Source organism: Hypanus sabinus, chromosome 5 (genome assembly GCF_030144855.1).
Source record: "Hypanus sabinus isolate sHypSab1 chromosome 5, sHypSab1.hap1, whole genome shotgun sequence".
Taxonomy (NCBI): domain Eukaryota; kingdom Metazoa; phylum Chordata; class Chondrichthyes; order Myliobatiformes; family Dasyatidae; genus Hypanus; species Hypanus sabinus.
This window is the reverse complement of record NC_082710.1, coordinates 35,361,045-35,376,775: the sequence shown is the minus strand read 5'-3', so window position 1 is coordinate 35,376,775 and position 15,731 is coordinate 35,361,045. Positions and strand designations below refer to the sequence as shown.

The 15,731-nt window shown below is 39.5% G+C and overlaps 1 protein-coding gene across 1 annotated transcript in view; it reads right to left on the bottom strand.

The window, feature by feature from the left end:
- Nucleotides 1–11,758: 11,758 nt before the first annotated feature.
- Nucleotides 11,759–15,731, bottom strand: part of rorb (RAR-related orphan receptor B) — a 191,742-nt gene continuing 187,769 nt past the window's right edge. The window contains exons 8-10 of the mRNA XM_059969717.1: nt 14,564–14,674; nt 14,292–14,404; nt 11,759–12,624 (exon numbers count right to left, since the gene is read on the bottom strand). Coding sequence (XP_059825700.1) covers nt 12,469–12,624; nt 14,292–14,404; nt 14,564–14,674 — 380 coding nt within the window. The 3' untranslated portion in view covers nt 11,759–12,468. The remainder of the gene's footprint in view (nt 12,625–14,291; nt 14,405–14,563; nt 14,675–15,731) is intronic.

The following is a 15,731-nucleotide window of genomic DNA, read 5'->3' as shown; positions in this document are numbered from 1 at the left end:
TGAAAATAAAAAGCAAAAAGTCCATTCAGTTTTCAATTTTTCCAGTTCAGTTATATTATAATTCAATAAATAAGGAATTTTAATATTCTTGTACTGCACAATCTCCCAATAGATGATAGAACTATTACTGTCTTAGCAGAAACTATATCCTGCAGAAAATGAATGCTGTATATTTAATAAGCAGATTAAGAAATAAAATTTAATAAAATATTATTCATGTATGGAATGGAATGAATGTAGAACTTCTATCTCTTCATCCATTGTCAGGTCATTTAATTACATCATCCAAAGATAGGTAAGGTTTTAGTCTTCATCTGATGACATCATATAATAAGGGCTAATTTTGGAATATAAAGCAGCCAATATGGATTCTGCTAGATTATACATCTCTTCCAATTTTCAATTCCTTTTATTAAAAAGAAGAAAATGGAGATAGTACATAGTACCTAGAACAAATAACTGAATCAATTTTTACACTTGCATCTTGAAGTCAAAATTATTCACATTCCTTTGGTCCATCTACTAGGACAATTATAGATGGGGAAGATTTCCTCAAAAAAAGGTCTAATAAAACAGAGTCATAAATTGGCCCACTCAAAAGCAAAGTATGCAAGGAAAACAATTTAAAGTAGACCATCTTGTTCACGTATCTGAATTATCTGAATAATACCAACGTGCAGAAATTAGAATAACTGAATGGCATGTCAGCCAGATCTCTGTCTGATGTTGAGTTTAGAACCTCCACACCATTTATGGAAAACACCAGGCATGCAGGATGGAGCTGTCCAGCATGTCTACTTGCACTAGCCTCTTCATCCCCTCAGACTTGTGAAGGAAGGAGGATTAGCTGGGTAGCTCTTTTTTTGATTAGGACAGACATATTAGTTCCAATAGTAAAATGTTTGTACTATAACCTATCCATAACATTGCAACTCCAGAGATTCAGAGTTAAGTGTTTAATGCTCCAGAACAAGTGCTAATACAGATTCCTCACCACTCTTCCATGTTTAAAATACTTTGAGTTTCTCTGTAATTCAAAACCATTAAAATTCCCACCTATAATTTTACCTTTTTTAAAATCTATTCCATTTACCATTGCCAATAGAAATGGTGAAAGATTTCATGTGAATGACTCCGAGCTGAAGTGAGCTGGTTTTAGATTACTGGGACTTAATTCGGTTTAAAGTGTTCACCATCACCATGAGAAGGCTTCCATCCCATTAGTGTGAAAAGAGGGTTTGCTAAATGCACTAAATCACAATGTCCATTGAAGTTCATCATGTGCAAAAATAATTGGACCTGCACTCATACAAAATAGCTGTGTTTCAATAAATTTCAATAAATGGAAATGTTTCAGAATGTATTAAACAATTTATAAAATGTAGTCATGATTGTGTATATATATACAAACTATTAGGGGCAAGAGAAATTTACACTGCATGCATTCCCCCACCCTATAAATATATGTACAAATTTATCAGACAGCATCAGAACTACACAATTAATTGCTAGAAGTTTTGCAAGGGGTTAAATATCCCACTTTTGCTTTGAATGATTTGAAAGCAAAATATATTTTCCCTTTAAGAGTATTCAACAACTTACAAATTTCCTACTGCCTCAGTAAGAAAACGCTTAACAATTTTTACAAAAATATTTTCATCCCAGAAGATGATAGGTGTACTGTGACAAATATATTGACATGTAAAATGAAGCATTTTGATTTTTTTTTAAAATATAAAATCTCCACAGGTTGTGAAAGATATATGTCATGACTTTACATCATTTCCTTTATTGATCGGTTTTGGTCCTGAAGAAAGGTAGTTAAAAATGAAGAAAGTAAGAATTTACTAATAATTAATTTTTTCCCATCAACTTCTAATGCTATAGGCAAAGTTAGAAATTTAGAATAAAATGCAAGCCAAGTGAAAGAATTTGCAGAAGATTTTCTGGTTATAATGCACTAAAGGTTGCTGATCATCTAAATAATCAGTGGGATAGATTCAGACTTGTAGGTGATAGGAAAATAGCAGCCCATTTCATATTTTGATGTTATTTCCACTGAAATAAAAAGCAGGGAGTTGTAAACCCGCCCACTTGTTTATTAACAGACATTTTTCTCTGTTTGGAAATCTGAACCAAATACATCAAGTCTGCTGCGGATATTATCTCATAGGCGTCTTTTATTTAATTTATTTATTTGGAGATAGAGCACAGAACAGATTCTTCCGACCCAACAAGCTGCACTGCTCAGCAACCATCTATTTAACCCTAGCCTAATAATAGGACAATTCACAATGAGCAATCAACCTATTAACTGATACGTCTTTGCGATGTGGGAAGAAACCGGAGCACCCAGAGGAAACAAACAGGATCAAGAGGAGGAACGTACAAACTTTTACAAACGGCATCAGAATTGAATTCCAAACTTCAAAACCCCAGGTGTAATCGTATTACACTAATCACTACACAACAATGGCACCTTATATAGCTGGATTCCAGGATTATTGACCCAGTGTGTGGATATTTGTAAATTACAAAATATGTGTTTCAGAAGGCAAAACTCTGACCTTATGCTTTCTACAGTGAATCTGTATGGGGTTCAAGTTTTAATAATTTCCGAGTCTTTTCTCCAGCACAGCTGTTCCCTTCATTGTCAAGTATTCAGGTATAATAACACACATTCCTGTCTCACAGGAAGTACTTGTTGTCCATAGATTTGATGCTATTATTACTAGGTATATAATTATGAGTTCTGATTTGTTGTTGGAATGCATGGTTTAGAGTTTTTTTTTCCCCAAGTTATAAACAACATGGCACATATTCACAGGATTCCTTGTGATGAAGCAAGTTGATGACATCTCAGATATCAATATTTAAAAGAAATGGGACCAATTAAATGAATGAAATTGCTAATGATACCAGTGCTCTTTAAATTGCATTTTCTATTTCTAATTTTAAATACTTTTGTAGTGAAATGCATCTAAATATAGGAACAGATTTCCTATTCAGGTGGATGTTTTAGCATCTTAGGCATGAAGTTGCTACTTAAGGCTGCACAGTAAATTAATTATCAGATCAATGAGTAACATGCAAACCACAGTACAATACAGCTTTTCCATGAGAAGACTTGCTGAGCATAGTGATGAAACTGATTACGTATGTTTCTACTAGAGGAAGTCTTTCTACTCGCCATTGTTTTCCAAACTATGCAATTATTAATAAATCATAAATGGAAGTTTAGAGGTCGCTAAACTTGTTTGAAACATTAGGAAATCAAATTTGTTAGATTACACTGCCACACCAGAGCTTCACAGTACAATTCTTTGTTAACCATGCATAATTCATACACATTCAACTATGCATCATTAAAATAATTAGATGGACGGTGAGAGTACCCTCCTCTCTCTCCAAGCCTGCCACTACTGTCATTATCCCTTTTGTAGAGGACAACTGCTATTTGATTTCTTTTGCTGGAATTCTACATGTATTTGTAGTTTCCAGAGCTGTTTTATGCTGTTTTTCTATGAAGCATAAAATGATGGATGCTGAAAAACTGTTTTCTAAATCCAGGGTTTCTGGATCAATCCCTTGCTTCCAGCCATTGATACATATTTCATCTTTCACCTTGGGCTATACTTTGGATATCAGAGTGACCAGACAGCTTGTGGAGCAGTACCAGGACTAAGAAGAGGGGCGAGGAAGAAGAAAGGGAGAAGATCTCAGTAGAATGTCTTTTTTGCCTATTAAGTCCAGGGAACAAACTTGCTACATGAACAAGAAATTAAAAGGAAGCTTCAGATACTTATGGCCAGCTTTCAATTAATCTGTTATCATTTCCAACTACAACTGTGTCCTTGGATCACAAGGGTTTCCAATTCAGGTGTCTGACCATGAAATCAAACCCCTGACGAAGGGTCTCGGCCCGAAACGTCAACAGTGCTTCTCCTTATAGATGCTGCCCGGCCTGCTGTGTTCCACCAGCATTTTGTGTGTATTGTTTCCATAAGTTGGGCTCCTTCCAGGTTGTAGACGGTCACAGCTGCATCATGTTGCTGTTTGGTGTCGCTCGATTGGGAGGGACTGCAAAAACACTTCAAGCAGATCAGACTACAGTTCAATCTCTCTTGCCAGTGTAGTTTATTAGAAACATAGAAAACCTACAGCACAGTACAGGTATATCTGCGGACATTGCTCGCAGAGCATTCTTTAGACTCGTTCCATCAAGCATTTTGTAGCTGGGTGTTACAGAACTGATGCAATATGTCTTACCCTATTCATTTTCAGGAATGACTGAAACTGTTCCATTGTCACTGACTAAGTGTTCTTAAACACCAGTCAATGAGAAGAGGCTTTTCAACACATCAACAGTGTATGACGTTGTAGTGGAGTCTATCAGGAACACTTCTGTCCACTCTGTAGCTGTATCCACTACGACCAAGACATCTGTGCCCATTAAAGGCCAGGCAAAATCCACAACAATCCTCTGTCAAGGCAATGCAGTCCATTCCCAGAGATGGAGAGGCACTGCTCTTGGCATCTTCTGGATGTGTTGACATCCTAAGCAATGTATGGCAAGTTGCTTGATCTGCTCATCAAAGCCAAGCCACCATCCAAAGCTTCAAGCCGATGCCTTCATTTTGACCAGGCCTAGACAACTGGCTTGTAGCTCCTCCAACACTTTACCTTTCAGCTTCAATGGAACAACAACTCATAAGGCAACCCCTGTCAAGTGCAAGTTCATCATGGGGAACTGGAATTTTTGCTGCACACTCCTGCCATTTTGTGTGGCCATTAAGACCTGAGACAGTGTGGGGTCTTTTTTGTTTTCCCTTTGGACCATCTCCGCCATAATAAGAAGACTTCTGATCTGCATTGGGGAAGTACTTCCAGGGGACTGTCCTCTTTTGTAAATTTTTCAGGTTGTTTCCTTTTCCAGGGATAAATGGGATGAATCCATCAGCATTTCCATAATTAGCGGTTCAACTGAGTTTGATCTTGTTATCATGTCCTCCAAGAAACATAGCCCATCTCTGCGTTTGTGCTGTTGGTGTTAGAGAAACATCCTTCTGTGGATTGAAAATGGACACTCGTGGTTGATGATCAGTTATGAGGGTGAACTTTCTCCCACAGAAGTACTAGTTGAAATGTTCTACACCCCAAAGCAGGCTCTGTCAATCTGTGCATAATTTGTCTCTACAGTGGTAAGGGAACGTGATGCAAAGGCTATGGGGCATTCACTTAGATCACTCATAACACGTGACATAACTGCACCTATACCATAAGGCAAGGTGTCACAGGCAAGCTTCACTGGATGATATAGATTATAACGTATGAGTAAAGTGTCTGACATCACCATTTCCTTCGCCTTTTGGAAAGCCACCTCACACTGCTTTGTCTGTTGCCATTTCTTCCCGATCTGTAGTAATGAGTTCAAGAGCTGGAGTACAGTAGCCAGGTTTGGCAGGAACTTGTTATAGTAATTGACAAATCTTAAATAGGATTGCAACTGTGACACATTCTTTGGCCTTAGGGCATCCTCCACGGTTTGAATCTTCTCAGCGCACTTGTGTAATTCTTGTGCATCAATGGTGTGACCACAGTAAGTGATGCTTGATTTTGAGAATTCACACTTGTTGCGTCATGCTCTGAGCTCATAATCCTCTAATCTTTCCAACACTCGCTTGAGATTTTGGAGATGTTCCTTGCCATCCTGACCACTAACAATGATGTCACCCAGGTCACACTAAGTGCCTGAACAGGCTTGCGGCACCAGGTGCATTGCTTCCTGCCAGAGTGCAGATGCAGATGCTACTTCAAAAATAAGCCAATCATCAAAGTCCTTTCTGAGTGTCTATGGTGAGAAACACTTTGGACTCCGCTTCCATCTCCATCTGTAGGTAGGCCCCAGGTAAGTCCACTTTGCTGGTGTGTTCCCCTCTAGAAAGGTTTGCAGACATATCCTTTATTCTGAGCAGAGTGTATTGGTCAACTTTCAGTACTGGGTTGATGACGACCTTCACCACAGATTCTTACAGGCCCATTCTTCTTGGCTACAGGAACCACTGGCATTGCCCATGGCTCCACTCAACCTTGGAAAGAATTCTTTTAGCCTCCATGTGATCTAGCTCACTACTACTTTATAATGGATGGTATAAGGGAACTGGATGGGTGTAAAACTTGTAAAACTTGGGTGAGGCATTTTCATTTAACACTGTTTTACTCTTGATATGTTTGAGCTTCCAATGCCATCCTTGAACACTGCTGTGGCATCATCCAGTGTCTTCCTTAATTTTCTTTCAGTTGACTTTGTTGCAGGGAATGTGGCATGCAAATAGTGGATGGATCTCCAATCAAGTTGTAGTTGTCACAGCCCCACAAGTCTGCGCCTCTTGTTTTTACCAGATACAAGCTCAAAGTGGCATGTTGCAAATGCCATTCCCACAGGAGTTATGTTTTCTCCAGTATAAGTCCTTAGCTGGATATTTGCAGGCTTCAGTTCAGTATCTTTGAAATGCTGCTCAAGCTCATTTTGTGGAATGACCAACAGAGCCAAGCCAGTGTCCAATTCCATTTTAATTAACTTGCTGTTCTCTTCTGCTGTAAGCCATATTGCTTGTCTATTGTTTGTTTTCACATTGTAAATCTCGGGTCTACTCAGTCCTGTGTCACTCTCATCATTATCAGATTTTCCATCTACAGCATGCTGTCCAATTTTTTGTCTGTCCAACATACTCTTTGTATGTGTCCTGCTTTGTTGCATTTTCTGTAAGTTTTACCTTTAAACCTGCATTGGTCTGGTGCATGTGAGCCCCTGCTACAATGGAAACAGTTTGTCCAGCCAGTCAGGTTTCTTTTTAGATGCCGCAATTTGGTTCATGCTCACTTTCATTCCTGACTGGAACTCAATTGTGTCTTGGTCTGCTGGGTCCACTGATGAAGTGACTTCAACTGCAATTTCAAATGTGGTCTGTTCTTCAGTTATGAGCCATTTTTGAATGCCTTTTTGTAAGATTTCACAAACTAAACAATCTCTCAGCCCATCACTGAACTGGGAATGCTTGGACAATTTCTTAGGTTCAGCCACATATGTTGAAATGGACTCCTCTTCCTTTTGATTCTGCTTATAAAACCTAAAGCATTCTGCAATTAACAATGTTTTCAGTTCTAAATGTTCCTGTATTATGTTCACAATATCTGCAAAGACAGTTTTGGCTGGTTTAGTTGGAGCAGTTAAATATTATGCTTTTAAACATATTGCACTCAGTAACACTGGCACTCACTTTTCATTGGCTATTTCATTTGCTTCAAAATACTGTTCAATTTATTCAGTATATATCACCCAATCATTTTGTGCAATCGAATGCATCTATCTTTCCAATGTAGCCAGTCATCTCTGCTTTCTTTAAATTTATTATTATTTTTATCAACTGGTACTCACTGTTTATGAACCTACGTATTTTGTCCACTTTCTGCCCTTTTAAAAAATTTAAACGTCTCTCTCCCCTTCTGAAGAAAAAATGTGCTGCGTTTTTTTTAAAAACTTGAATATCTCTCTCCCCCTTCAGAAGGATCATGTGCTACATTTCAACAGGTAGGAAGTTCTCTCAGATTCATTGTAAATCTTCCTTGTCACCACTCTTGTAACTCCAGAAACTAATCAAAACATGAGAGCTGGGATATGTGTGCTTAGTTTCTTTTTCTTCAGCAAGCTGCTCATAAACGATGTGGTAGAGTAATGACATATGCCATTCATGTACTTCTCACGTATAACCCGTAATGAATTATGTAAACAAAAAATGCTTATTCGAACAATTTATTTACAATATTACTGAAATATTAAATACACTAGTGCCATGCATTTAATATTTCTCTCATATTTGAGTAATATTGTAAATACACTACAGCCAAAGGTCAGAAAGCAGAATGCATACTTTGTTAGAATATTAGGTTTGTTCACAGTCTGCAAGTACAATATTTCTACCTGTGTGCTGTACCAAAAAAGAAATGAATTCCACTGCTACAATTTCCAAATATTGTGAATGCACATCATTCAATTATGTGGAATAACACCTTGTATGTTAACACTGGTCACAGCCCATTGTTTTGTGATAGCTAATTTTAACCCAATTGAAAGGAAAGAGCAACCAGCTGATGAAGTGCCTAGTGACCCCAGCCCACAACACCTAAGGTTGATATGGAGTGGTTCTGCAGTCAGGATTCAAGATGGCGTGTTGTATGCTGCACAACCTCACATTCAGAAGGGCCCCACCACCAGAGCCACCAAGAACATGTGGTAGTGAAGAGGAGGACACGACAGAGAACAAAATGTGGAAGAGATTACCATTCCTGCCGCACTGTCTCAGCTGAGTATTGATTCTGGTCACAATTCTCTATACACCAAAGGTTTCACAAACAATCCATGCTCCTGGTGCCTTACAGCCACAGGAAACGATAGTGCTTGCTTGCCAACAATGTCATCTCAAAATAAATATACAAGGCCAAGTTTATAAATTAAATTGTGCCGTGTTCCAGATAAGTAAATCGTTTTCCTTTGCTTAACCTTTTTTCACAGGGTTGGCAAACCCATAGTCCATATAGAATTGGGCTACTAATGTTAGCAATTATTATTGTGAAGAAGGGTGGCTTAATATGAAGTGTTTAGATAGTGTGTATCCTTAACCTTCTGCTCTTCCAAAGGGTGCTTCTGAGTGGCTACACAGTCTGTAGTGGTTGCCAATAGTTACACAGTCTGTAGTGGTTGCCAGTGGCTGCACAGTCTGTAGTGGTTGCCAGTGGCTGCACAGTCTGTAGTGGTTGCCAATAGTTACACAGTCTGTAGTGGTTGCCAGTGGCTGCACAGTCTGTAGTGGTTGCCAGTGGCTACACAGTCTGTAGTGGTTGCCAGTGGCTGCACAGTCTGTGGTGGTTGCCAGTGGCTACACAGTCTGTAGTGGTTGCCAGTGGCTGCACAGTCTGTAGTGGTTGCCAGTGGCTGCACAGTCTGTAGTGGTTGCCAATAGTTACACAGTCTGTAGTGGTTGCCAGTGGCTGCACAGTCTGTAGTGGTTGCCAGTGGCTACACAGTCTGTGGTGGTTGCCAGTGGCTACACAGTCTGTAGTGGTTGCCAGTGGCTGCACAGTCTGTAGTGGTTGCCAGTGGCTGCACAGTCTGTAGTGGTTGCCAATAGTTACACAGTCTGTAGTGGTTGCCAGTGGCTGCACAGTCTGTAGTGGTTGCCAATAGTTACACAGTCTGTAGTGGTTGCCAGTGGCTGCACAGTCTGTAGTGGTTGCCAATAGTTATACAGTCTGTAGTAGATGCCAGTGGCTGCACAGTCTGTAGTGGTTGCCAGTGGCTACACAGTCTGTAGTGGTTGCCAGTGGCTACACAGTCTGTAGTGGTTGCCAGTGGCTACACAGTCTGTAGTGGTTGCCAGTGGCTGCAGTGTGACAGTATTCTGAGCTTCCACGGCATGTTAGGTGGCTGTTCCACAATGGAAGCTGACATACTGGCCGTTGCTCTATTGAGGGAGCAAGGTCTGGAGATCCCAGGTGTTGGATGCCTTATGTTTGCGAGTCTAGGGTCATGGTCTGGAAGTCAGATGCAGGAGATCTGGGGTGGGTGGTTTATCTTTGTGTGTTTTGTTGTCATTGTTTGTTGTATATTGGCTGCGTACTGTTCTGATGAACATTGTGGGTATGCTATATTAGCACCAGAATGTGTGGCGTCACTTGCAGGCACATCCCCAGATTGTGTTGGGTGTTAATGCAAATAACACATGTCACTGCATGTTTGAATGTACGTGTGATAAATAAATAAATAAACAAACATTATCTAATCTATTACGTCTGAGCCCACAAATGTGAGAAAAGAGTTGGTTACAGTTGCACACCAGAATGGATAGCAGTCCTGTGCCAAGTTACTGCCATAATCTCCAAGCTATTAGAAGCAAACAGGGCTTTCTGACAGGTTTTGCAACGCACAACACACATAAAATGCTGGATGAGCTCAGCAGGTCAGGCAGCATCAACGGAGGGAAATGAACAGACAACAATTCAGGTCAGAACTGGAAAGAAAGAGGGGAAGAAATGAGTAGGGGAGGGGAGAAGAGCAAGAGCTGGTGGGTGATAGGTGAATCCAGGTGAGAGGGAGAAGGCAGGAAGATGTGAGACACTGGGACGTGATAGATGAAGAAATTAAAGGTCTGAAGAGGAAGGAATCTGACAGGAGAGAACAACTTACAATGCATAAAGCATTCCATTTTCTACAACCTCTCCTAGGGTCTCCAGCCAAGTTCACTATTAAAAGCAGACACCTGCAAAATCCTTGCCCTTGTCTTGGCTGCTGGCTGCTTTGGCCCACATTTCACCCCATGCAAACTCTGTCTATATCCTCTCCCTCTACATTATACATAGAGCCAGATTTTATTTTGGTGACTTTAAGGATGAAATCAAATTACAATGGATCATCCAAACAGTAGACTTCAAGCTACTCATTGACTGCCAGGCTTTGCTGCTTGAATATCTGAAAGGAGATGGGATACAAAGCTACATTGTCGTGTGGTGGGTGTGGGGTGAGGGGTGAGGGGAATGTTGTGGGCGGGTTGGCAATAATCGATTGTTTGTAATTCTAATTAGGGGGAGGTGAGATGTGAGAAGAAGTATGGGATGTAAGGATGCCATTGTCATCCCTTATTTTTGCCCAGCAGTATTTGCTGCCCCAGCATCAGGCATCCTAATGAACATCAGTAGCCTCTTTTGGAGGGGATTGCCTCTCTATTTTAGTTCCTGCATGCTCACCTGGGAGGCAGGAAAGTGTGTTGATTATTGCTATACTTGTTCAAGTGATTTTCTTGGATGAATAGCTGGCACTGGCTGTGAGATCTGATTCCATGGTCGAAAGAATTTTATGTATAAATTCGTACTATTGTGATGGATGTTGTGTTGAAACAGGAGTGTTAGAGGCCTCTCGTTCACATGAGAGGATACTAATCTTGACCAGTGCATGAGGTCAATCAACATGTAACTCTCTATCCAGATGTCCAGGCTTGACCCTTGTCAGTGACCTCCATGGGTCACTCAGTCCCACTCTACTTTAACTTTGTCCAGAGTGTCTCTAAAATCTTGCAAATTTTATACATCTTCCCCCACCCCCTTACCACTGCTTCCACCATTGCTTGTGGGGAACTCTGAGCCCAATACCTTCAATACCTTGAGGTACTTTAAAATTTTCTGGTTGGAATGGTTTCCAGCTACATTGCATCCCTTCATTCACTGAGGACAGTAACTACCAATATAGGCCCCAGCTGAAGCTTCCCAATACAACATTGCTGGCTGGATGCTGCAATTATATTGATTAGCAGGCAGCATTATGTCAGCACATTGCTTGCATTGTACTGTTCATGCATTGCCATTTTGATGCCCATTTTCAGGCCCTGTCAAATATAGCTTCCACAGTGTTTGAATGCAGAACACCAGTGATGACAAAATACAGATCTTTGCATGCAAAACAATGAATGAGAGAACTAGATTACTAAATTATGAATGATATTATAACATTGACAGATTCGGCTGACTGACAATTTACCATGGAATGATAAAAATACATCCTAAAAGCCTTTCCTTGTAGATCAGAATAATTTTCTTACCAGTTCCTATTTGAAATACACTGGGATATACACTCTCACTTAAAAAGACCATTAAAGCTTCCATCACAATATTTTGGTGGACGTCACTGTGGCTAAAAGGCCAAATACTATCTTTTTTGTTTTGTGTTTTTTTTGTCATTCTGTGCAACTTTTTACATAAAAATATAGTTTAATGTGGAAAACTAGTGTTTTTTTTTTATCTAGAATTTACATTTACAGGCAACAAATCCTTAAAACCCTCTTTACATATAATATACCAGAATCCACACTCAATTTCTCAACAAACCAGACAAGGCTTTTGTTTATATCCTTTCTCTCCCACATCTTTTCCCAAAATATATTTTTATACACATATTGGAAATGTCAAATTCTCAAAAACATCAAAAATTAAATTATAAGACCCAACAAAAAATATGATAGAAAGAAAATTTACATGGAAACAGTTAAGCCTAGCAGGCTAAATTTCTTAAATTATGTCCAAATCACAAATAGAAGGAATAATACTGTGAAATCACGGTTCTAGTTATAAAACAGCATTAACCAGCATCTGATTGTTAAAACTGACCCCCAAAACAGATAAAAAGAAGAATGACTTAACTTTTGTACATTTTCTGACTGGCTCCACAAAGCTCCAGGTCAGGTGCATTATTTACATTCTTTAATCGGTAGCGGTGAAAAAGAATCTATTTAAGTGCAGGACATTCCTAGTGTTGCAGTAGTGATTTTTTTTTTCATTTAGAAGTCTCAAATGTACACATTGTGTGCCTTTGTATGAAGAGACCTTTGTTCCAAGTACAGTAGCACATGTCAGCCATCGCTGTCACTTGGGGATGGCCGAAGAGTCTGGGTTAAAAAGCTCCTTGTAGAGAGGAGGGAACAGGCTGTTTGCTGTCTCCGGGTGCAACAGCTTGAATGCTTGGAGCTTGTCAGTGTGCAGGTTGCAAAGTGCAGTTAAAGTTGGTAATCTGGAGATCAGCTGGAAGAAGAATAAATAAAAGGATCTTAAACTTCACCACAAAAGTGGTCTCATCATCCATTTTGAGAGTATCAGTATAAATGCAACAGCAAATCGGGACAAGCATGACCAGAGACACAAAGGATACCAATGATGCCTGGAAATCTTGAGTAACACACACGAAATGCTGAAGGAACGCATCAAGCCAGGCTACATTCATGGAGGGGAAAAACCATTGGCTAACATGAGAGGGCACATTTTTAAGGTGCTTGGAAGTAGGTACAGAGGAGATGTCAGGGGTAAGTTTTTTTTTAAGCAGAGATTGGTGAGTGCGTGGAACGGGCTGCCAGTGACGGTGGTGGAGGCAGATACGGAAGGGCCTTTTAAGAGACTCCTGGATAGGTACATGGAGTTTACAAAAATAGAGGGCTATGGGGGAACTCCAAGTAATTTCTAAAGTAAGTACATGTTTGGCACAGCATTGTGGGCCAAAGGGCCCGTATTGTGCTGTAGGTTTTCTATGTTTCTATTTTAGGCTGAGGCTATTCATCTGCCTGACTCGCCTATGGAGGATCCTGATGAAGGTTCTCAGCCTAAGGGTGTCAGCTGTTTTATTCCCTCCATAGATGCAGCCTGACTTGCTGAGTTCCACCAGCATTTTGCATGTGTGGATCGAACGTGGCCAGAGATTTTCAAAATTGAAGGCAAGATGAGATCCACAAAACACATTGCCACTGAAATTCAGATAAGAGAGAGATAAGAAAATTAATTCAATATTGGCTCAAATTGCAATATTTTTCTTGCTGCCATCAAACCCAACTGAGCTCAATGTCCTGGTTCAAATCAAACTGCATTAGATCTGGCAGTTTTATCAGTGGATCTTCAGAGGATAATCATAACAAATAGGGTCAGACATTATTGGCTCAGATCCAACTGCATCCCTATTGGACATGAAATGGAATTATTCAGTGGATTGGTCTTGCCTCGATTTTCTCCCAAACCTTGCCTGGAAGTTTATAATCCCTCTTCTAGACCTTGCTGTCCCCTGGGAATCTAAGGATAAGAACGTATGCACTATTCCCCATAATAAAACATCATATGAAAATGAATGATAACCACAGTTCAAAGTTCAAATAACCTATGACAGCTTGATACTGAATTTATTTGTTTACATTTTACAGTATGGTGCTTCATAGCTGTAAGTGCATTCAATGACTAAACCATACAAGGGGCTGAAATATTGTCACAATCAGGTTTAATATCACCGGCATATGTTATGAACTTTGGCAACTTTGCGGCAGCAGCACTATGCAATACATGATAGAAGAGAGAAAAAGAAAATGGGAATTACAGAATGTATATAAAAATTAAGTTTTTAATTATTTGCTTAAAACAATAATATAGCATAAGTATAAATTGAATATCCTTTCATATACATATCCTAATTTCACTGTTGTTATTATTAACAGGATGAATTTGATACCCTTGATCCTTAATATAACACCATAGCAGGTCACTCTAGAATACACAATAAGCGAACCATCTATTTTCAACAACAAATACAGGGCTGCATATCCTGCGGTCAGTTTTGATAATATTGGGAAACTTGCAGTTACTCCAAACACATCATTTTAAGGTCATTCCACGTCTATCCTCCCGCTTGATTAACGAGTCAGTTCAATGGTTACCTTTGCTAATGTGTCATCATCCAGGTGATTTTTCTGAATCACATGCTGTAGTGCAAAATAAACCTTTTCCTGTAGTTTTTGAACTTTCCTAGGTTCCATCAACCATGGTCGATCTGAAGTATGTTGAGAGAACACAGAGGTAAGGTAACAAACTAATTTTCTTTAGAGTGAAATCCAGTCAAAGAACAAATTAATCACTCTTCTACATCAGAAGATTTGGTCTGAAAAAATAGCTTCAGTCTTGCTTGTGTATGATAAGTAAACATACTTACCGGGTGATATCAGCACAGCAGCTGAGAAAAGAGCTATTTCTTCCTCAGTCAGCTGAAGAGAACATAAACTTTTAGCAAAGTCAAAGACAGCGCTCACTAGATCATCACATCCTGTATGGGAAACAAATACCAATAATAAGATAACCGCTCAAAAACATTGACATAAAAATCCATCCGAAATGTGCATGATTGACATGTTTTCACTGATATTCATGTCGAAATATCAGTCTTTTTTTCTTCATTGAATTATTGGAACAGTCATCTGGCAAGTTGACACCTCAGAAAATAATAGGTTTTCATATATCACATCAAACAGGTAGAAGTGCTTCAAGACCTTGAAGAGCTGTGGTTGGGAGAAATTTAGATTATTCATCGAGCTGATGTGCAGAATGATTGGAAAAGGTGAGCATTTGGTCAAAAATTCTGGGGTCCTCAAAAGGTTGTGTGTATGTGTGTGAAAATAGTTAACGATCTGGATCAGAAGGGGAGCTGTTCACAGACCATGTCAATAAAGACTCCCTGGTTCTAAGGAGTCAACATCACTCATTTCCTTCTGTTAATTTGTTAATGTCAATATGACAGCCAGGATACTAGTAGGAGGTACAGGGAGATAGATGAGTTAAAAGTCAGTCACTTTGTACAGAAGAAACCATTATGCTATTTTATTTCTGTAGTGTGCCTCAACCTGAAGGATGGATAATGGTGGATGCTCTCTGAGTCCAGAACATTATGTTGCATCACCAGTGAAATAATACATTTCATGGATTCCTCAACTGAATCTCAACGTACTGCCCTGCATCATCATCCCAATGCAATCCTACATAGTTGTGGATGTGCAGTTAAATACCACCACGTTGGAAGTACTCTGTACTTTGCAGACAGTGCATTGAAGAGTGTGAAAATAGCATGCTAGCCATTCCTGCTTTCTTGTCAATATCATATGTGCTTACTCTAAGGTATTGTCTGCATTGATAGTATTAAAACATTTGGCACAGATGGAATTCCAGATGAAAGGATAAAAGAACTTCTATCATATACACTCATTGGACAACATTTCACTTTGGAAGGGAATTAGTATCTACAATTTACAAGACAGTGTCTGTTTACAAAGTGCTATTGAAGTATAAAAGCAAGCTGGCCTTCTTCTCAAAGGCATAAACAAAACAAG